Genomic DNA, 25,000 nt, shown 5'->3' with positions numbered 1-25,000 from the left:
TAATTGTTAAATAAATAAGTATTTCGAAAAATAAACCACGTAAAAAAATAATAAAAATCTCCATTCGCCATCATTATCATCGTGAATATAATTATTCATATCATAACCCCCTTATGCCTACAAGTACTTATAATTACTACTTATAACACTTCTAATACCACCCATTATTCTCTAGTCTTGGGTAGTGCCATAGCCTCTCTACCATGGTCTTACACTGTCTTGGGTTAGAGTTCTCTTGCTTGAGGGTACACTCGAGGACACTATTCTATCTAATTTCTCTTCCTCTTGTTTTGTTAAAGTTTTTATAGTTTATATAGGAGATATTTATTTTGATATTCTTAAAATGTTTATTTTTTCCTTGTTTCCTTTCCTCACTGGGCTATTTTCCCTGTTGGAGCCCCTGGGCTTATAGCATTCTGCTTTTCCAACTAAGGTTATAGTTTAGCAATTAATAATAATAATAATAATAATAATAATAATAATAATAATAATAATAAAGACATTTGGAGTGTAAATAAAAGATAAATGACAGCGCTGAAAAAACTTACAATAAATTATATGAAATGTGTATGAAAAATCATCAAATATTTCATACTGTGATATCATAGAGGAAAAAGGAATATAGCCAGCATCTTGTAGTCTTTGTAGAATAGAATAGAAGATAAAGCTGTTCAATGACGTCATAAACTGGAGATATTAATGAAGGAAACGGTTGAAGGGCAATTGAAGAGCTCCTATGGAAAAAGTTGCAGCAGCCACACAGTAAAAAAAAAAAAAAAAACCGTAATTTTAATCGGAAATTCTCCGTAGAAATCTACTGTTCTCAGCCTTATTTCAGTGAAATACGGGTGACCGTAATTTTACCCTACTATATTATTATCTTTTACGGGTTGGTGACCGTAATATCACTCCTTTACGTCAATATATCCGTTTTTAAAATGGTAAAAATCCTGGAATAAATGTTGCCAAACATTCAGTGTTTTTTAATGCATATTTTTAACAGTACATATTGAGGAAATTTGTAGCGAATATATAAGAAAAATAGAAGAAATTTGGAATTTAGGGAAAGGAATAAAAAAATATGAAAATATTTCATGAAAAAGATAGAGGAAACAGTTGAATAAATGAAGAAAGGAATGCAAAATAGGATTTATACAATATGATATCCCACAGTCTTATATATGTGGATATGGATAAGGCCATACTATTAATTGCTAAGCTACAACCCTAGTTGGAAAAGCAGGATGCTATAAGCCCAAGGGCTCCAACAGGGAAAATAGCCCAGTGAGGAAAGTAAACAAGGAAAGATTAAATATTTTAAGAACAGTAACAACATCTAAATAAATATTTCCTATATAAACTATAAAAACTTTAACAAAACATGAGAAAGAGAAATTCGATAGAATAGCGTGCCCGAGTGTACCCTCAAGCAAGAGAACTCTAACCCAAGATACTGGAAGACCATGGTACAGAGGCTATGGCACTACCCAAGACTAGAGAACAATGGTTTGATTTTGGAGTGTCCTTCTCCTAGAAGAGCTGCTTGCCATAGCTGAAGAGTTTAAAAATACCGAACGTAAAAGCAAATTTCAGGGGAAATACATAGATGATGTTTGTAACTAGGGACCATTTATTTTCAAGTCAACATCAGGAAAATTAAAAGAATTTCATAGGAGTCGATATAATGAAAAAATCATAGCAGGGAGTTGATGCATGCGTGTGATAGGCCATAAATTGACAAAAAGAGTTTAAAAAGACCACATGAATATACTAAAACTGAGAATAAGTTAATGATCACACCTTGACCACCTATTTCTAATTGCATAAAATTTAATTAATAAAAACAAGATGATGTTATTAGTGATCGTATGTTATTAGGGTAGTATTGTATTACTGGGTACACACATTTAAAAAAAATGTTTTTCTCCACAATTAATGTACACTTGTAGAAATTATTACTATTCTATAATAGTGATAATTTCTAAAATGAAATGCAATGGTTTGGACACACCTAAATACATACATACAGGCACACACACACACACACACACACATATATATATATATATATATATATATATATATATATATATATATATATATATATATATACACACACACACACACACACACACACACACACACACACACACACATATATATATATATATATATATATATATATATATATATATATATATATATATATATATATATATATATATATTCACACGCACATTAAAGCTAGCACACTCCTTACCTTTGCCATCACGAAAATGATTATCTTCTTCTCTTACAGTGAGCACAATAATTCTCAGGGCAGCACTGCCTTTATCCTTATAGACTCAAATCCTTTATCGTTTCACGTTAAAACCGAAAGAATATCTAATACAATATCACTGGGGCGTTCTTCTCTAGTAAATGAGCATATCAAGGTAGGATATGCTCCGTTGCACACGAGAGAAGAATGCCCACCCTCTACATTGGCTGCCCAAATGCCCTGGAATGAGAGGCTAAATGGGCGGGGCCCAGAACAGAGGTTTTGAGCCTCCGAATACGTTGACTGTTTATGAAAACACGAGTGGATTTGCTTATGCAAATCGATAAATATTATATATTATTTCTCTATATTTCCTTCTTGTAGTTGAAGGTGTTATATATACTCGTTTATTTAATGGAATAATACGATAACTGTAAAAAATGTGGCTCCGAATACGTTGACTGTTTATGAAAACACGAGTGGATTTGCTTATGCAAATCAATAGAAATTATGAATTAATTCTCTATATTTCCTTCTTGTAGTTGAAGGTGTTATATATACTCGTTTTTTTACTGGAATAACACGATAACTGTAAAAAATGTGGCTCCGAATACGTTGACTGTTCATGAAAACACGAGTGGATTTACTTATGCAAATCAATAGAAATTATGAATTATTTCTCTATATTTCCTTCTTGTAGTTGAAGCAGTTATATATACTCGTTTTTTTTCTTACTAGAGGCTGAACTTTTAAATGGATTTGCTAATGCAAATCAATAGAAATTATGAATTATTTCTCTATATTTCCTTCTTGTAGTTGAAGCAGTTATATATACTCGTTTTTTTTTTTACTAGAGGCTGAACTTTTAAATGGATTTGCTAATGCAAATTAATAGAAATTATGAATTATTTCTCTATATTTCCTTCTTGTAGTTGAAGCAGTTATATATACTCGGTTTTTTTCTTACTAGAGGCTGAACTTTTAAATGGATTTGCTAATGCAAATTAATAGAAATTATGAATTAATTCTCTATATTTCCTTCTTGTAGTTGAAGCGGTTATATATACTCGTTTATTTAATGGAATAATACGATAACTGCTATGAATGTGGGCTAGAGCGCAAGGCCAATAGAATTGCGTAGCCATTCTCATAAGGGAGCGACTGACTATCCTTCAGGCTAGTGGCAGAATGTGGGTCAGGAGTGCGTGGTCAGTGTTGCCATTTGGCCTTTTTTCGGGCCAAAAGACCCTCTAAATTTGTCCCTTTTTTCGTGCTAAATACCTAAATTTGGCCTTTTTGAAATTGGTTAGCCTTAAATGCTATATTTTCGGCCTTTTTCTATTAGGTTGGCCTTTTAAAGGTGCAGTTGATCAGACTTTGGCCTTTTTTTCACTTGGAAAACCTGGCAACCCTGTGCGTGGTTAAACGGGTTCCTTCGATTGCGGCGATGAAAGCTTCTGAAATATACAGTTAATTTCTCAGTAATATGGGAAAGTTTCGTCTTTAAAACTTCAAAAAAAATAATCAATATTCTATGCTATTTCTCTTCCTCTTGTTAAAGTTTTTTATAGTTTATATAGGAGATATTTATCTTAATGTTACCGTTTTTTAAATATTTTTCCTTGTTTCCTTTCCTCACTGGGCTATTTTCCCTGTTGGGACCCCTGGGCTTATAGCATCCTGCTTTTCCAACTAGGGTTGTAGCTTGGCAATTAATAATAATAATAATAATAATAATAATAATAATAATAATAATAATAATAATAATAATAATAATAATAATAATAGTAATAATAATGTGTTATCATTTCTTGAATTCCGTAAAAAAAATATTATATATATATATATATATATATATATATATATATATATATATATATATATATATATATATATATATGTGTGTGTGTGTGTGTGTGTGTGTGTGTGTGTGTGTGTGTGTATTTTAACAAAGCAGTTTACCGTTACTATCTTGATTTCTTTAATTTTCTTGAATTTTTCAGCAAAATGTCAGTTTTTCTATTGTTTAAAAATTGCATTTTTTTTAAACTGTAAGTTTATGCTCCTTATATTATCAGCTTAGAAGATTTATTTTGGTTGGGGGACCTTAGATAAAGATTTCTATATATTCAGTGACTTTTTGTGCAATTTTAGTAAAAACTGCTGTTTATTCTGACTACAGCAATGCTTTCATAAAAAAAAAAAAAAAAAAAAAAAAAAAAAACCTGCAGATTTATTTTTTTGCGTCAAAATTAAACATAACTAGAGGGGCATTCAGTAGAGCGCAGACCTCCGCCGCGGCAGCTTATATCTCGACCTTTTGCTCGACCTTGACCTTTGACCTTAACGTGTATTAATTGGCGTGGATTTTTATACACTCAAATATGAACCAAGTTTGAAGTCTCTGTGACAACAATGTGAATTGGACATTTTGCTTGACCGTGACCTTGACCTTTGACCTCGATCTTCCAAAATTTAATAATTTCCAGCTTTTTACATAACAGCTAATTCCTAACAGTTTCATTACTCTACGATCAAAATTGCGGCCAGGAAGGTTTTCACTAATAAACAAACAATGTACATATGTATGTATGTATGTATGTATGTATGTATGTATTAGAGCAAATTTGATTACCAGAAATCTAAATCAATGATAGAAAATCAATTTACTGGTTTACTACCAATTATTATTATTATTATTATTATTATTATTATTATTATTATTATTACTAGCCAAGCTACAACCCTAGTTGGAAAAGCAAGATGCTATAAGCCCAAGGGCTCCAACAGGGAAAAATAGCCCAGTGAGGAAAGGAAATAAGAAATAAATAAATGATGAAAATAAATTAACAATATATCATTCTAAAAAACAGTAACAGCGTCAAAATAGATATGTCCTATATAGACTATTAACAACGTCAAAAACAGCTATGTCCTATATAAACTATTAACAACGTCAAAAACAGCTATGTCCTATATAAACTATTAACAACGTCAAAAACAGATATGTCCTATATAAACTATTAACAACGTCAAAAACAGACATGTCCTATATAAACTATTAACAACGTCAAAAACAGCTATGTCCTATATAAACTATTAACGTCAAAAACAGATATGTCCTATATAAACTATTAACAACGTCAAAAACAGCTATGTCCTATATAAACTATTAACAACGTCAAAAACAGCTATGTCCTATATAAACTATCAACAACGTCAAAAACAGATATGTCCTATATAAACTATTAACAACGTCAAAAACAGCTATGTCCTATATAAACTATTAACAACGTCAAAAACAGCTATGTCCTATATAAACTATTAACAACGTCAAAAACAGATATGTTCTATATAAACTATTAACAACGTCAAAAACAGATATGTCACATATACACTATTAACTATGTCCTATATAAACTATCAACAACGTCAAAAACAGCTATGTCCTATATAAACTATTAACAACGTCAAAAACAGATATGTCCTATATAAACTATCAACAACGTCAATAACAGATATGTCACATATAAACTATTAACAACGTCAAAAATAGATATGTCATATATAAACTATAAAAAGACTCATGTCAGCCTGAGAACATAAGATGTTCTAAGTAAATGATAAAAAGAGAAGACATTGTCGGTTTGAAAACGAAATGAGATAAGAGTGTAAATGGTGATGAAGTTAGACATCTTACATCACATACATAATCAATGTATGAAAAAGAATTTTAATCTTCGCTCCATTTTTCTCATAAATTCATTTTCTGAAACTATGCCATTAAACATTCAAAATGAGTTTCATGTTTACTTATGACATTAATCTAAAACTATTTATAAACAATAAAGTGAAAAAGTCCAGTATTTGAACTTAGTTGTGAAAATACTCGTAACAGATGTCACCATTCCCAGATATCATCTTCAAAACAACTGTTTCTGTTTCACCACCTTAAATATTTGGGATAAAAGTACTACTACCAGAAACTTTCTGGCCTCAGAAGGCATACAAACTCTGTAGTGAGGAACATCAGAGGACTTTAAAGCGTTTGAAACGCTTCCAGATAACTAAAATTACTGCCATATCTTTACTCAGACAGCCTCTATAGTGTTTAACACGCTGGACAGTCAGTGGAAGTTGACAAAGTGTCGTGGAATATTTCTTAATCTCGAGTTTTTTGTCTTTCAGATATTGTTGACAGCTAAGGAGAGCAAGACATAGGGTTGACCTAAAACTGTGTGATATAGACGTCGAAAAGTCTAGTCTATTTACGATAGCAACCTAAAATGGGTCTTCTACGATTTTCAAGCAAAGCATCTAGGCTTGCTTTGCTTATTGGTGCTATTTTTCAAACACCACTTGTTGAAATGAACGAAGCGTCGGATGATACAGAAAAACTATCCCCTGTCTATCAAACACTTTGCCCAGACCCGGATTATATCTACCCATGCAAATGCAGTATCATGGCCCCATGGGGACCGGATTTAAACTGTTCTCCCGTGCGGAGCGAAGAGGAACTTCGAAACGTGTTCAACAGAACCTTCGAGGACCACCACCTCCATTTCTTCACGGTGCAGAACAACGGGGCCCTAAGACACCTGGAAGCTGGGACGTTCGGGGATGTGACATTCAAGAGCTTCTTTTTCACCAAGGGAACTCTGGAAGCGATAGAGCCAAACGTCTTCCTCGGAAGTCGAGGGTTCCTCCAGTATCTAACCCTCACACACCAGAACCTGAGGACTTTCCCCTTCGAGGAAATACGCCAGTATGGTGTTCTCAGGACGCTGAGCGTAGAAGGAAATCGTTTTTCTGCTTTCCCGACGTTGCAATCGAGCACGCTGGAGAACCTCGACTTGAGTTCCAACCCGATTTCCGACATTCCGGTTGACGGGTTGAAAAGTTTGCCAAATCTCTACGACTTTACTTGTGGGGATTGCGGACTGACGGAGATACACCCAGGTATTGACTGTGGTTGTTTTAGATTAAGATTGCCATATTATTATTATTATTATTATTATTATTATTATTATTATTATTATTATTATTATTATTAATAATTACTACTATTTATCATAAATTATTATCATTATTATTATCATTAATAATTTTTATTATTGTTATTATTATTATTAATCATTATTAACTATTATTAATTATTATCAAAATTACTATTATCAGTTGTCATTAATTATTATTATTGTTATTATCATCATTATTATTATCATTACTTGCTAAGCTACATCCCTAGTTGGAAAAGCAGGATACTATAAGCCCAAGGGCTCCAACAGGGAAAAATAGCCCAGTGAGGAAAGGAAACAAAGGAAACATGGGAAAATAAAATATCTTAAAAACAGTAACAACATTAAAATAAATATTTCCTATAAAAACTATAAGCCAACACGGGCTCTTGCTCCAAGATCAGCCAGTAGAAGTTGATACTAAATTATAACATATGTTTGATCTGAACTTCTAAAAAGCAATAATGCTAATATTGGTAATTCTATAGTGTGAACATTTTCTGTAGGTTAACCGAAAAGAAAACAAAAAATAGAATATTATTGTTTACATTTTATGAAAGAGACTATTTTCTATATAAGGAGAATGCAGAGAGAATTTCAGAGGCAAGAAATTTAAACCAAATGCCAGTCACTCATAATGTTTAATGAAACATGTTTATAAAATTATCCCATACCTAATTATTATTATTATCATTATTATTATTATTATTATTATTATTATTATTATTATTATTATTATTATTAGCCTACTATTATTACTTTGGGGAGCCATTTCCTGGCCCTCCCTGGTCTTAGCTTGGGTGGAGAGGGGGCTTGGGCGCTGATCGTAATGCCAGTCTCTAGGGCATTGTCCTGCTAGTTAGGGTATTGTCCTGTTAGTTAAGGCATTGCCCTGCTAGCTAGGACACTGCCCTGGTAGCTAGGGCACTGTCCTGCTAGCTAGGGCACTGTCCTGCTAGCTAGGGCACTGTCCTGCTAGCTAGGGCATTGTCCTGCTAGCTAGGGCACTGTCCTGCTAGCTAGGGCATTGTCCTACTAACAAGGGCATTGCCCTACTAGCTAGGGCACTGTCCTGCTAGCTAGGGCATTGTCCTGCTAGCTAGGACACTGTCCTGCTAGCTAGGGCACTGTCCTGCTAGCTAGGGCATTGTCCTGCTAGCTAGGGCACTGTCCTGGTAGTTAGGGCATCGTCCTGCTAGCTAGGACACTGTCCTGCTAGCTAGGGCATTGTCCTACTAACAAGGGCATTGCCCTACTAGCTAGGGCACTGTCCTGCTAGCTAGGGCACTGTCCTGCTAGCTAGGGCATTGTCCTGCTAGCTAGGGCACTGTCCTGGTAGTTAGGGCATCGTCCTGCTAGCTAGGACACTGTCCTGCTAGCTAGGGCATTGTCCTACTAACAAGGGCATTGCCTTACTAGCTAGGGCACTGTCCTGCTAGCTAGGGCACTGTCCTGCTAGCTAGGGCATTGTCCTGCTAGCTAGGGCACTGTCCTGGTAGTTAGGGCATCGTCCTGCTAGCTAGGACACTGTCCTGCTAGCTAGGGCATTGTCCTACTAACAAGGGCATTGCCCTACTAGCTAGGGCACTGTCCTGCTAGCTAGGGCACTGTCCTGCTAGCTATGGCACTGTCCTACTAGCTAGGACACTGTCCTGCTAGCTAGGGCATTGTCCTGCTAGCTAGGGCACTGTCCTACTAGCTAGGACACTGTCCTACTAGCTAGGACACTGTTCTACTAGCTAGGACACTGTCCTGCTAGTTAGGACACTGTCCTGCTAGCTAGGACACTGTCCTGCTAGCTAGGGCATTGTCACTGTCCCTTGTTTCTGCCATTCATGAGGGACCTTTAAATCTTTAAACCAATGATTTACCCATTCAAAGTTTTTAATAAAATCAATAGATTTAACAATGATTATATCAAACAACGTTAGTATATATGTATATATATATATATATATATATATATATATATATATATATATATATATATATATAAAACCTGGAAAACTAACCAAAAGATCCCTTCGTAAGTAGTAAGTTGGCCAGGGCAGCAGCCACCCGTTAAGATACTACCGCTAAGAGAGTAATAGAGTCCTTTGGCTGGCCAGACAGTACTACATTGGATCCTTCTCTCTGGTTACGGTTCATTTTCCCTTTGCCTACATATACACCAAATGGTCTGGCCTATTCTTTATATATCCTACTCTTTCTTCGTACACCTGACACCACTTAGATTACCAAACAAATTTTCTTCTCTCAAGGGGTTAACTATTGCACTGTAATTATTCAGTGGCTACTTTCCTCTTGGTAAGGGTAGAAGAGACTCTTTAGCTATGGTAAGTGGCTCTTCTGGGAGAAGGACACTCCAAAATCAAACCATTGTTCTCTTGACTTGGGTAGTGCCATAGCCTCTGTACCATGGTCTTCCACTGTCTTGGATTAGAGTTCTCTTGCTTGAGGGTACACTTGGGAACACTGTTTTATCTTGTTTCTCTTCTTGTTGTTTTAATAAAGTTTTTATAGTTTATATAGGAAATATTTATTTAAATGTTGTTACTGTTCTTAAAATATTTAATCTTTCCTTGTTTACTTTCCTCACTGGGCTATTTTCCCTGTTGGAGCCCCTGGGCTTATAGCATCCTGCTTTTTCAACTAGGGTTGTAGCTTAGCAAGTAATAATAATAATAATAATAATAATAATAATACCATACAGGAACATTCACGGGCTTCAGACGCCTTTCGGGGTTGATACTGCGCTCGAACAACCTGACCCATCTGCCCGAGAACATGGTCCAGAGCGACTACTACATGGTCGGAGTTCATGTGGAAAACAACCAGATTTCGAACGTATCGGCTGGAGCTTTTACACGTGAGTTTTTAGGCCGGGAGCACACTAGCGACTCTGTGGTGCCACAAAGCCACAGCATCGTGTGGCGGGGATGTGGTCTCCCATAGGTTTCCATTGTTTTCAAGTTTTGCCGCGCAAACTAGCGACTGTGGCTCTCTGTCACTCATCCCCGCCACAGGCGTGGCGTGGCTTTGAAAACAATGGAAACCTATGGGAGACCACATCCCCGCCACACGATGCTGTGGCTTTGTGGCGCCACAGAGTCACTAGTGTGCTCCCGGCCTTATGAAGCGAGTGTTAATTTACCCAAGTTAGGAAAGAGGTGACTTTGATTACATCTTACGTATGTCGTGGTAAATAGATAGATAAGATGATAGATAGATTAAAAATCCTAAATATGTACATTATACTACTTACAAAACTTGACTAATACATGGAATGCATTTCAGTTGGAGAAGGTCAGAAAATAAACATTAATCTTGCCGACAATAGATTGGAACAGCTGGAGGAGAGAGTCTGGAGACCATACTTCGAAGGAGGTCTGACGTTCCTATATGCAGAAGGTAAACTATTAATACTGAATATCGTCTGTTCACTGATTACATTTCTAATTCATTCCATTCATCGTGTATATTCATTAGTTTGGCCAAGGCGCCAGCCACCCGTTGAGATACTACCGGGAGAGAGGTATTAGATCCTTTGACTGGGCAGGCAGTACTATATTGGATTCCTCTCTGGTTACAGCTCATTTTATCTTTGCCTACACGTACACTGAATAGCCTGGCCTATTCTTTACATATCCTCTTTCATACATCTGACAACACTGATATGGTTAAACAATTCTTCTTCACTCAATGGGTTAACCACTGCAATGTAATTGTTCATTGGCTACTTTCCAATAAGGGCTATGGTAGGCAGCTCTTCTAGGAGAAAGACACTACAAAATTAAATCATTGCTCTCTAGTCTTGGGTTATGTCATGGCCTCTGTACCATGGTCTTCCACTATCTTGGATTAAAGATCTCTTGCCTAAGGGTACAGTTGGGCACACTATTCTATCAGTTTCTTTATTTCCTTTCTCACTGGGCTATTTTCCCTGTTGGGGCCCATGGGCGTATAGCATCCTGCTTTTCCAACTAGGGTTGTAGCATAATTAATAATAATAATTTTTAATTTACTATTTCTCTTACGATATTCTTGGCCCATACTCTTTATCCTTTTATTGTTCATCTCTCTCTCTCTCTCTCTCTCTCTCTCTCTCTCTCTCTCTCTCTCTCTCTCTCTCTCTCTCTCTCATTACATGATCTTGTTGAGTTGTCTTCATAACTTCATCAGTTTCTAGTTTACTGTTTTTCAACTCTGGTCTGTATAATGGTTCCAAACTATCCACTCAACGAAAACACATTAGCTGGTACTTTATCAACTAATAGATACAGGAAGACCTTCTTAGCTTGTACTGTAATTGAACTTTTTTTCCCGTAACCATAAACACCAATTTTCATAGATATCATATAATAGATGCCATGAGACCGCAGCCATCTTGCTCCGGTAGATTTGAGCTGGGGTTAGTATATTTTTCCCTGTTGGAACCCTTGGAGTTATAGCATCTTGCTTCTGCAACTAGGGTTGTAGCTTAGGTAATAATAATAATAATAATAATAATAATAATAATAATAATAATAATAATAATAATAATAATAATAAAATGTCGAGCACACAGTATATCGTAAAATATCTCCATACCACTTCGAGGTTTACCTAACTTCCATTATGATGTTACTCTGAATGAATATACATCCAAAAATTATTTTTTATTGATGTATATATGCACATATATTATGTATATATATACATATATAATGTACCATATATACATGTAAGCGCCGGCTCGATTTATGCGGTATCACTTACGACCTTGAAATAAGGTTAGGTAATATCTTGATATCAGTTTTGGCAAGCTTTTGTGGTTCTTTTAAATTTATTGCTAATTCATGGCCTCACGTGTCAATTTATATCATGTTCTTTTAATTTTCCTAATATTGCCTTGAAAACACATTTTCTACGGTATATCATTTTCCAAGATTACAAACATCAACTATGAAATTCCCCTGAATTTTGCTCTTACTTTGAGCATGTATAGACTAGACTCGCTTTCATAACTATAGTCAATTCTTTTTAGTGAGGCAGATTTGCACCGACTCGCAGCGGTGCCCTTTTAGCTCGGAAAAGTTTTCTGCTACCTGATTGGTTAGAATTAACTTGTCCAGACAATCAGCGATCAGGAAACTTTTCCGAGCTAAAAGGGCACCCCTGCGAGTCGGTGCAAATGTGCCTCATTAAAAAAATTGTGTATAGGCAATATTGCCGTATCAAATTCCACATATATAAGACTGTGGGACATTTTCTTTAATAAATTCCTATTTTTTTTATCCATTTCTTCTTTTCTTTAACTGTTTCCTGTCTTTTCCCAGAATTCTTTTTTCAATTTCTTTCCCCAAAATTTCTTATTTCTCCTATTTTCATTTTATATTTGCTATAAATTTCTTCATTATGCTGATGCCTGAGTTCTTTCCATAGAGGTTCTGACACTGATCTTCAACTGTTTCCTTTATTGCTACAAATTTCTTCATTACGCTGATGCCCCATCTCTTTCCAGAGGGGCTCTTCAATTGATCTTCAACTGTTTCCCTAATTAAGTTTTCATCAGTTTATGTCATCATGGAACAGCATTATCTTCTTCTAGTCTATTCTACAAGACACTGCCCATGTCCCCGTTTCCTCTATAAAGGATCTCAATTCTTATAAAAGTAATTTTACTTTTTCACAGGGAACCCTTTCTCGTGCGGGTGTGAGATCGCCTGGCTAGTGACCAACAGCGAGTTTATGGGCAAATTAGGCGGGGCAGAGACATGCCAGGATGGAAGGTTGTTGCAGACGCTGGATCCGTCATACTACGAAGAGATGTGCTAATTATTCTGTCTTAATCAATAAAGTTGGATTTTATTAGGTGTAAAGCCTATTGATATCTTATGATTTTTTATTGTTAAAGGTTCTGTGACGGGCCGAGAGAAGGTTGTGAACTCAAAGGCAGTGTGAAAGCAACTGAGTCAATTTATTATAGAACACTCTCCTTTATATACAAAACCTCAAGGCAACAGGAAATTACATGTTCGAGAAACAGACAATGTTACATAGGAGAAACGCAGACATGTTTATTCTGGTTCTTTTTAGTGCGAGGGAAGAGCGAAGATACAAGCATAATATATACACAAAATGAATTATGTACGATCGGGTGACACACGGTTGGTACAGTTCCCTTTGGAATGTGAAATTAATGTATGAAAAGATGTGGAAAGATTACGAAAGACATCACAAAATTAGCATTACTTTGAGTGAAAATTAACTTGAATAATCTCTCTCTCTCTCTCTCTCTCTCTCTCTCTCTCTCTCTCTCTCCCCAGGTAAAAAATCCAAAACATGAGCAAGAGGGATTCACATATTTCTCATGTTTCTTCTTCTTGGTAAATTTAACGCCTTTGGCCTATTCATTTATCGTCTCTAGCACTTTATGTATTTTTAGAGCAAGTATACCATAAAAATTGTAAATATATACACGAGCAGACAAAAAATAAGCAGAACATACCGTAGAGAGAGAGAGAGAGAGAGAGAGAGAGAGAGAGAGAGAGAGAGAGAGAGAGAGAGGTTTAAAAAATAAAACGGATAGTTTGCTTAAGGGGTACCCATTTATTTACCTTTCTTCAAGAATTATGGGGTGAGCTATTTAGTTTAGTTTCCCATATAATTTGTCAATTTTCTTTGACTATCTTACTACATATTTAAAGAAAATGGAAAAAATAAATGGAGTACTAAACTAAACAGTTCACCCTGTAATTTTTTAAGAAAAATGTAAATAAATGGGTGCCCCGATTAGGAAAGGATTGCCAACGGAACCAGATGAGGTTGAATAAATATATAAAATGGTATTTGTAGCAATAAATAATTTTTTTCACTAAAAAAAACTATTTGAAACAAGAAACACACACATTCTCCTAGACAAAAATACAACACGGTATATATATATATATATATATATATGCAGAAGAACCACAGGGAAAATGAAAATACGAAATATACGATTAAGTCCTGACTAGTTCCTCTGAAGAAGTATCACGAAACTAGTCAGGACTTGAGATCGTATATTTCGTATTTTCATTTTCCCTGTGGTTCTTCTGCATCTCAGCATCACGTTTTCCTGTAATTTTTACGCATATATATATATATATATATATATATATATAACACGTAAAACATATAATTATAAACTTGAAAAGTTGGCTGAATTTAGCGAGTTAATCGCCAACATAAACAATAATAATAACAACAACAACAATAATAATAATAATAATAACCATGTAATCACAATCATAATAATAGTAATAATAATAATTTCTCTCTGACATTGAAGTAGACCAGTCGCTTTGCTGACCGTTTCCGTATGTTAATTCTCTTTTCATAATAATTAGACATTTTCAGAATAGTTCTTAGGACGATTAGGAACCCATTTCTAATATGAATTGAACGATGGTATATGGGATTGCTTATAATATTTACTGAAGGTAAAGAAGAAGAAGAAGAAGAAGAAGAAGAAGAAGAAGAAGACAAATTGTAAATAGACTTGCACGGATGACGAATGGTACGGTCTGGGAATAAACGGAAATGAACTATGACAAGAATGCTCTCTCTCTCTCTCTCTCTCTCTCTCTCTCTCTCTCTGGTCATTAATATAGGAAAGAATTTCCACGAATGGAGTCAAAATGAATGGAGAATAAAGAAATCTTGGAAGAGGCCAGATCGTTTTCAGCGTCAAATTCATCCTGTTTTCCTCCAGAATTCATCCTGTTTTCTTTCAGAATTCATCCTGTTTTCCTTCAGAATTCATCCTGTTTTCTTTCAGAATTCATCCTGTTTTCTTTCAGAATTCATCCTGTTTTCCTTCAGAATTCATCCTGTTTTCCTTCAGAATTCATCCTGTTTTCTTTCAGAATTCATCCTGTTTTCCTTCAGAATTCATCCTGTTTTCCTTCAGAATTCATCCTGTTTTCCTTCAGAATTCATCCTGTTTTCTTTCAGAATTCATCCTGTTTTCTTTAAGAATTCATACTATTCTCCTTCAGAATTCATCCTGTTTTCCTTCAGAATTCATCCTGTTTTCCTTCAGCCTTCGAAGACACTTCGAAGATTCCTATCGATCAGAAACATTTGTGATTACTTATTCTTTCGACTATTTCCTTAATTGTTAACACGAATATAAATGAAATTCATGCTGAAGATGAACATTACTTTCTGGGAATGAACGAAGATTAATGAAGACTTTCCAAAAAATGATCTCCGAGTTAGATTTGTCTCAGAAGCGTCTTCGCTGATAGAAAGAAAACCATGAATAAATCTTTCCCGTTGCTATCGATTTTTTTATTAATTCCTCTCTGTATTTCTTTATTTTGTGTTTAAATAGTTTTTTATCTCTCTCTCTCTCTCTCTCTCTCTCTCTCTCTCTCTTTCTCTCTCTCTCTCTCTCTCTCTCTTACCCGGAGACTTTTTAGCTCCGGCATTTCGATTGAAGACAAGCAAAGATTTAGAGAGTAGTGGATTTCTCTCTGTCGAAGCAAACACAGAGACTCTCTCTCTCTCTCTCTCTCTCTCTCTCTCTCTCTCTCTCTCTCTGACATTTTTAATAATAAGGTTGATTTGGGTGCTATGGTAGTTAATAGTAATTATGGCTTACGTAAGTACCCTTTTGTCGTGTTGTTCACAAGTTGTATCTGTCTGTGCTAGCCTAACAAGAGTTGGGAGGGATGTAGACAGATTGATATCTATTTATAAAAGAAATCCAGTAAGTAACAGATTAATTTCATTATGTTCAAATAGTGCATTATCAGAGTGTGAGAGAGTTAAGTTCATGGGTGAAAAAAACGAGAAGATTGAACGTTTCAAGTGCTCTTTTGTAACATCTTCTTCAAATAATTACAAATTTACCTCGTCAGTGAGTGACACGCCTGAATGCAATATGTGTTACATGCAAAGGAAGGACGGAAAAAACGTCACACTTGACTTAGATGAAAATTTGGGCGAGATTCTGGAATGCCGTTTAGGGGAGAGTTTAAGCTTAGGTGCTGCGGAGGAGAGCATTGAAAAAATAAAGCTCTTAGGACAGGAGGCAAATCAGAAAGCAAATGAAAAGGAAAGAAATGAGAAGAGGAAGAAGATTAAAAAGAAAGAAGAAAAGTTTGATAAAAAGATTGTGAAGGACAATGGAAATAAGAAAAATAAGAACGATAAAATTAAAAAGGAGAATAACAAAAAGGAGGAGATGAATAGAAATCCAGAGGAAAAAATTCATAAAAAAGAAGAGGAGGAATTTAATCAAATGAATGCAAAGGACAACATTAATAAAAAGCATAAGAACAATACAATTAAAAAGGTGAAAAAGAATCAAGAGAAGGAGAAAGGAAAGAAGATTAAAAAGAAAAATAAGAATCGGGAAGAGAGGGAGGAAAAAACAACCACCACTCGTATTGAAGAACTCGAGAGGGAAATAGCAGAATTGAGAAGAGAAAAGGAGGATCTGCAGGAGGAAAATAGATATTTAAATGATTGTCTCAGGAGACAAGACAGACACAAGCGTAAAAAAATGTGGAAAAATAGAAAGGAAATCAAACCACTCAAGAAGGACCTTCTCAGAGAAGAGCAAATCAATGACCTTTTGATGAGGCTATTTACACAGGAGGAGAGGATCAAAGAAAAGAAGGAGCATATTCAGAAAAGACCGATATACAATTGGGAGGGCAATGAGTTTTATTACGCAGACGAATTTGATGTAGATATGAAAAAATACGATGGTAAAAATGAAATGATTAGATGTGAATGTTGTTGTCATCATGATAAAAGTGAAAGTCGTAGATTTGAATATATTTCGGTGTCTCGCTCAGCGAGGAAGAGTAAGCACCCCGTCGAAGTGTTCCGTGTTAGGTTAGGCTGTGGAAGGTGTTTTTTGCTTCGGATTTTCAACCGAATCGATGCTATCAGGAAGTTCATCAAAAGTCGGCCAATCTCCATCATTTGTGGACCTAAACGTGTTATTGTGCCTTTGGATAAGGAGGAGGAGAAAGAGAGAATAAAGAGGAGACCCAGAAAAAGGAATATCAAGAATCAGGAGGAAGAGATGGAGAATGGAAAGAAGAAGATTAAGAAAAATAAGAATCAGGAGGAAAAGAAGAAAGGAAAGAAGATTAAGAAAAATAAGAATCAGGAGGAAAAGAAGAAAGCAAAGAAGAAAATTAAGAAAAATAAGACTCAGGAGGAAAAGAAGAAAGGAAAGAACAAAATTAAAAAAAATAAGAATCAGGAGGAAAAGAAGAAAGGAAAGAAGAAGATTAAGAAAAAATACAAGAATCAGGAGGAAAAGATGGAGAACGAAAAAGAGGAGACTCAGAAACAAGAGAATAGCAAGAATCAGAAGGAGAAAATAAACACCACTCGTATTGAGGAACTAAAGAGGGACATAGCAGAATTAAGAAGAGGAAATGAGGAGATGCGGGAGAAAAATATATATCTAAAGGATGGTCTCAGGAGACTTGACAGACACGTCTATACAAAATTGGGGAAAAAGGACAAGAAAATCAAAACACTTAAGGGGGAAATTCTAAGAGCACAGCAAATCAATCATCTTTTGATAGGGCAATATTTACAGGAGAAGGGGAACAAGGGAAAGAAGGAGAAAAAAAGAGATAACTGCAACAAAAATCAAATGAAGAGGAAAAAAGAAAAAAAAGAGCATGTTCATAAAGTACATAACAAGAAGAATCAGATGGATAGGGAGAATGGAATAATTTACAAGATGGAGTAAGCAGAAGGAAGAAGTTTCACTTATTCCAGTATGCAGTGTTCTTTGATAAAGATTCACCTGTACTGTTTCTTTATCATGTGGACAAATGCAGAAAAGATAAGTGAGACCTCTTTTAGTACGCTTCCCTGAAGGAGATTCCAATGTAATGGAATATTGGAAAAAAAGCTTTTGGGTTTGTTATTATACCTATGAACCTTCTGGATCAAAAGCCAATGAGAGAAAAGTTCTCAATGCCAAGTGTATTAGAGCCTTCCAGGTAAAAGCAAATAATCCAAAAGATGGACTCAGTGGAGGGAAGAAGAATCACTTGTTCCAGTATGCAGTGTTCCTTGATAAAGATTCACTTGTACTGTTTCTTTATCACGTGGACAAATGCAGAAAAAAGAAGTGTGACCTCTTTTAGTACGCTCCCCTGAAGGAGATTCCAATGTACCGGAATCCTGGAAGAAAAGTGTTTTGGTTTGTTATGGTACCTATAAACCTTCTGGATCAAAAGCCATTGAGAAAAAAGTTCTTAATGCCAAGTGTATTCCAGCCTTCCAGGTAAAACCAGATAATCCCCAAGATGGACTCAGTGGAGGGAAGAAGTCTCACTTGTTCCAGTATGCAGTGTTCCTTGATAAAGATTCACCTGTACTGTTTCTTTATCATGTGGACAAATGCAGAAAAAATAAGTTTGACCTCTTTTAGTACGCTCCCCTGAAGGAGATTCCAATGTACTGGAATACTGGAAGAAAAGTTTTTAAGTTCGTTATTATACCTATGAACCTTCTGGATCAACAGAGTGCCAAGTGCATTCCAGCCTTCCAGGTAAAAGTGAATAATTTACAAGATGAACTCAGCAGAGGGAAGAAGTCTCACTTGTTCCAGTATGCAGTGTTCTATAATAAAGATTCACTTGTACTGTTTCTTTATTATGTGGACAATTGCAGAAAAAAGAAGTGTGACCTCTTTTAGTACGCTCCCCTGAAGGAGATTCCAATGTACCGGAATCCTGGAAGAAAAGTGTTTTGGTTTGTTATGGTACCTATAAACCTTCTGGATCAAAAGCCATTGAGAAAAAAGTTCTTAATGCCAAGTGTATTCCAGCCTTCCAGGTAAAACCAGATAATCCCCAAGATGGACTCAGTGGAGGGAAGAAGTCTCACTTGTTCCAGTATGCAGTGTTCCTTGATAAAGATTCACCTGTACTGTTTCTTTATCATGTGGACAAATGCAGAAAAAATAAGTTTGACCTCTTTTAGTACGCTCCCCTGAAGGAGATTCCAATGTACTGGAATACTGGAAGAAAAGTTTTTAAGTTCGTTATTATACCTATGAACCTTCTGGATCAACAGAGTGCCAAGTGCATTCCAGCCTTCCAGGTAAAAGTGAATAATTTACAAGATGAACTCAGCAGAGGGAAGAAGTCTCACTTGTTCCAGTATGCAGTGTTCTATAATAAAGATTCACTTGTACTGTTTCTTTATTATGTGGACAATTGCAGAAAAAAGAAGTGTGACCTCTTTTAGTACGCTCCCCTGAAGGAGATTCCAATGTATCGGAATACTGGAAGAAAAAGTGTTTTGGCTTGTTATGGTACCTATTAACCTTCAGAATCCAAACCCATTGAGAGAGAAGCTCTCAATGCCAAGTGTATTTCAGCCTTCCAGGTAAAAGCAAAAAATCCAAAAGATGGACTCAGTGGAGGGAAGAAGTCTCACTTGTTCCAGTATGCAGTGTTCCATGATAAAGCTTCACTTGTACTGTTTCTTTATCATGTGTAACAAATGCAGAAAAAACAAGTTTGACCTCTTTTAATACGCTCCCCTGAAGGAGATTCCAATGTAATGGAATACTGGAAAAAAAGCTTTTGGGTTTGTTATGGTACCTATGAACCTTCTGGATCAAAAGCCATTGAGAGAAAAGTTCTCAATGCCAAGTGTATTAGAGCCTTCCAGGTAAATGCAAATAATCTACAAGATGGACTCAGTGGAGGGAAGAAGTCTCACTTGTTCCAGTATGCAGTGTTCCATGATAAAGATTCACTTGTACTGTTTCTTTATCATGTGGACAAATGCAGAAAAAACAAGTGTGACCTCTTTTAATACGCTCCTCTAAAGGAGATTCCAATGTAATGGAATACTGGAAGAAAAGCTTTTGGGTTTGTTATGGTACCTATGAACCTTCTGGATCAAGAGAGTGCCAAGTGCATTCCAGCCTTCCTGGTAAAATCGAATAATCTACAAGATGGACTCAGCAGAGGAAAGAAGTCTCACTTATTCCAGTATGCAGTGTTCCATGATAAAGATTCACTTGTACTGTTTCTTTATCATGTGGACAAATGCAGAAAAAACAAGTGTGACCTCCTTTAGTACGGTCCCCTCAACAAATGAGCTGTGATCAGAGATGGATCCAAGGTAGTACTCTCTAGCCAATCAAGGGTTCTAATAACTTTCAACGCTGACTCACAACTTGGTGATCCTACTACCTATCTTTACTTACGCATATGTAATATATATATATATATATATATATATATATATATATATATATACATATATATATATATATATATATATAATGTATATATACATATATATATATATATATATATATATATATATATATATATATATATATATATATATATATATATATATGCATATACATACATTATATATATGCCAATATATATGACATATAAATATATATATATACATATATATATGTATATATATATACAAATATATATACATATATATATATGTATATATATATATATACATATATATATACAAGCGAAATTTTTCAGGTCTTTTGTTTCTCTTTTTCTGATTTAAATCTAGTATAATGATGAGTTTTTCCAAGCTGTAGGTATAAAGCATTCTTGCAAATATTTTATGTGATGTTCCGCGTGTTTTGGTAGCATGAAAGCTCTTCCATCTATTATGCAATCAATTGTCAGAGAGAGAGAGAGAGAGAGAGAGAGAGAGAGAGAGAGAGAGAGAGAGAGAGAGAGAGAGAGAGAGAGAGCAGGCAGACTTTAGAAGTGGGCACTGAACAACTGACCAGCTAATGGTAAAATCAACAGAGTATAAAAATACCTTGTTTGGCATTTATATATTATGAAAAACCTTTTGATTCTGTCAAAACTTCAACAGCAATGAAAGCCCTTCGAGGACAAGAAATGGATTAATCTTATGTTAGAACATTTAAGGATATCTATACAGGAAGTACAGCAAGCCTAAATCTACGAGATAGTGAGAAAATTCCGATTGAGAAAGGAGTTAGACAGGGAGACTCCATCTTTCCTAAATCATTCACAGCATGCCTAGAGGTTTTAAAAAATTTAGATCGGGAAAATGTAGTAATTAAGATTAATAGGGAATACTTCAACAAGTTAAGATATGCAGATGACATAGTTCTCTTTAGTGGATCATGAGAGGAATTACAAAAAAATGATAGAAGATTTGAATAGAGAAAGCAGAAAGGTAGGACTGAATATGAATATGAGTAAAACTAAGATTATGTTCAATGAAAAAGCAGAGACAACAAATAATAGATTGTTAATTAATATACCTTCCTAGGACACACAATAAGTGAATCCTCAGACGTGCGACTGAAAAAAAAAAATGATAAGCATAGGATGGAAAGCTTTGGATAAACAAAATGTGATTATGAAAAGTAAAATGCCACTTCCTCTTAAAAGAGAAGTATTTAATCAGATATCCAGATGGTCCTACCAGTATTAACTTACGGATCAGAAATTTGGATCCCCACTAAAGCCTTAGAGCATAAAACAAGTTACAACTCCAAAAGCTAAGGAAAGAATAATGATAGGAATAACATTAAGGGAAAGAAAAAGAGCAACATGGATACGAAAGCAAACTGAAGTCAAGGATATTTTGACAACGTGTGAGAAAAAGGAAATGGACATGGTTAGGACATACAATGAGAATATTAAATAATAGATGGATATTGAGAATAAAGGTCATCGGGTAGTCGTTCTTTACGGCTTAACAACGTTTTGATCGTAAATTGGTAAAAATGTACAAAAATCATAAAGGGTTCCTATAGGTTGCAAAAGCAGCAAGGGAAGGAAGAGAAGATGGTGGACGGACGAACTAAGAAAATTTGCTGGTATAAACAGGCAGAGAAAAGCCTTAAACAGATGCGAGTGGAAGGACATGTCTGAGGCCTTTTTTCTGCAATGGACTATGTTTGCTTGACTAACTTATTGAAAACTGTTACATTTTTAACAGAATTAAATTTTTCGCTGCGAACAAAACCTACCGGCATTTCGTTTGTTCATTTCTTTATTTGAGCTTCTTCATGTGTTTGTATATATATATATAAATATATATATACATATATATACTATATGTTATATATATATATATATATATATATATATATATATATATATATATATATATACACACAATATAGGTTATATATATTATATATATTATACAGTATATATACAGTATATATATATATACATATATATGCATATATATATACATATATATATATATATATATATATATATATATATATATATATATATATATATATATGTAGGCTATATATATGCAAATATATACATATCTTCATCTATAATATACACATAAGTGTATACGTTCAATAAGAATAGCCAGAATGTTGGTGACAAGTGTTAACTACCCCCTTATCTTGCTTAACAACAACAACAACCACGAGAGTCAAACTGCATTAGATAAGCTTAATCAATAACGACCACTTCAATTCGATCTAACTTCGTCTCCAAAAAAAATGCAAATCAAGGTTCCATTCAGGGTTATCGACTCGCTATCTCAAGATCTTCACCAGACTGACTCACTCTATCACTAGAATAGAGTGCCTAATTGAGTCTTTATATCTATAATTATATCTCCGGGAATGACATAAGTCCTTGTGGACCTAAGTGCATTTTTGGGGGGTTTGAACAATAAGGGGACCTGGCTTCCATAATGTCATCATATTGCTGTATCCACAATCATTCATTGCTTCACATACATATTCATGGCAAACGTTTCGACATTTCAAATGTCATCATCAGTGCTACCTAAATTAAAGACAAAAGAAACAAAACAATTTCAAATTAAAAATTAGATAAAATAAATAATTATTTTAAAACTACATACAAATTGAATAAAATATCAGTTTGTTACGAAAAGGGGAACAGTAGAGGTATTACAATTGAGGTCAGGCCTAGAATATTTTATGTAATTTTTAGGCCGGGAGCACACTAGCGACTCTGTGGCGCCACAAAGCCACAGCATCATGTGGTGGGGATGTGGTCTCCCATAGGTTTCCATTGTTTTCAAATTTTGACGCGCAAACTAGCGACTGTGGCAAGCTACTGTCGCTCTCTGTCGCTCATCCCCGCCACAGGCGTGGCGTGGCTTTGAAAACAATGGAAACCTATGCGAGACCACATCCCCACCACATGATGCTGTGGCTTTGTGGTGCCACAGAGTCGCTAGTGTGCTCCCGGCCTTAATTTGAAATTGTACTGTTTCTATTATCTTTACTTTAGGTAGCACTGATGATGACATTTGAAATGTCGAAACATTTGAAATATATACGCATGTGGCAACATCAGTATTTCTGTTTCTCCTGAGAATAGGATTTCCTAGAAATGTTCCCATCTCTCGAGTAATTGCAATTGGATTTCTTCATCTTCATCATCTCCTCCTACACCTTTTACGCAAAGGGCCTCGATAAGATTTCCCCAGTCGTCTCTATCTTGAGCTTTTAATTCAATATTTCTCCATTCATCATCTCCTACTTTGCGCTTCATAGTCATCAGCCATGTAGCCAGTGAACAGCAGAGTACTCCAAGGGAATGTGTTGTCACCTATGTTGTTTAGCCTCCTCATGGAATTTGTAATGCGTAGAACAGTCAGGGAAGGTGGAGAAGGATTGGACTGGATTGGTGATAGGAATTTAGCAGACCTAGAGTATGTTGATGATGCTGTCCTTGTTAGCAGGATTTCTTGTGTCAATAAATAACCTTCTTGTTACTCCACATTGTTGCATTAACAAGATTTCATGTGTTGAACAGACTGACACAAGTCTCTCTTTATAGTTTATATATGGAATATCTGTTTTAATGGTGTTACTATTCTTAAAATATTTTATTAGTTTAATGGTGTTACTGTTGTTAAAATGTTTTATTTTAATTTTCTATTTCTTTTTATATAGTTTGTTTCCTTTCTTCGCTAGGCTATATTTCCCTGTTGAAGCCCTTGGGATTATAGCATCCTGCTTTTCCAACTAGGGTCGTAGCTTGGCTAGTAATAATAATAATAATAATAATAATAATAATAATAATAATAATAATAATAATATAATACTATTTCTATCGTCGATTCCCCCAAAAGTAATTGCATTGCTGTATAACTTCACACTATTTGCCTTAATGTACCCACATAGTAATTGTATTATTGTCATGATGCAGCTATTGTATTAGTTTAGTATTTATGTAATACTCGTCTTGTGGTCCTACTGTTAAAAAAAAAAAAAAAAAAAAAAAAAGATAACGCTCCAAATCAACATTTAATCAATTATAATTAATAGCCACCAAAGGATTTTCTGGTTGGACAAGGAGCAATTTCAGGATTTACAAATTTGGGACATAATGGCCCAGTGTTGGGACCTGAGAGCCATGATACAATTGATTAATTAAGATTAATAGGGAATACTTCAACAAGTTAAGATATGCAGATGACATAGTTCTCTTTAGTGGATCATGAGAGGAATTGCAAAAAAAAAATGATAGAAGATTTGAATAGAGAAAACAGAAAGGTAGGACTGAAAATGAGTATGAGTAAAACTAAGATTAATGAAAAAGCAGAGACAACAAATAATAGATTGTTAATTAATATACCTTCCTAGGACACACAATAAGTGAATCCTCAGACGTGCGACTGAAAAAAAAAATGATAAGCATGGGATGGAAAGCTT

General features: G+C 35.0%; 2 protein-coding genes across 2 annotated transcripts in view; one reads left to right on the top strand and one right to left on the bottom strand.

Annotated features, from left to right (window-relative positions):
• LOC137614406 (uncharacterized) overlaps window positions 1–25,000 on the bottom strand; it is a 59,505-nt gene that overhangs the window by 5,643 nt on the left and 28,862 nt on the right. The gene's annotated exons all lie outside the window — the stretch shown is intronic.
• Window positions 6,231–13,105, top strand: LOC137659626 (oplophorus-luciferin 2-monooxygenase non-catalytic subunit-like). Its single transcript, XM_068394471.1, has 5 exons — window positions 6,231–6,279; window positions 6,449–7,219; window positions 9,992–10,147; window positions 10,576–10,689; window positions 12,953–13,105. The coding sequence occupies exons 2-5, from the start codon at window positions 6,547–6,549 to the stop codon at window positions 13,093–13,095; spliced, it is 1,086 nt and encodes a 361-aa protein (XP_068250572.1). The 5' UTR covers window positions 6,231–6,279; window positions 6,449–6,546; the 3' UTR covers window positions 13,096–13,105.

The sequence above is a fragment of the Palaemon carinicauda genome, chromosome 20, assembly GCF_036898095.1.
Source record: "Palaemon carinicauda isolate YSFRI2023 chromosome 20, ASM3689809v2, whole genome shotgun sequence".
NCBI lineage: Eukaryota > Metazoa > Arthropoda > Malacostraca > Decapoda > Palaemonidae > Palaemon > Palaemon carinicauda.
The sequence above is the reverse complement of the archived record's forward strand: the minus strand, read 5'-3'. Positions and strand labels throughout refer to the sequence as shown.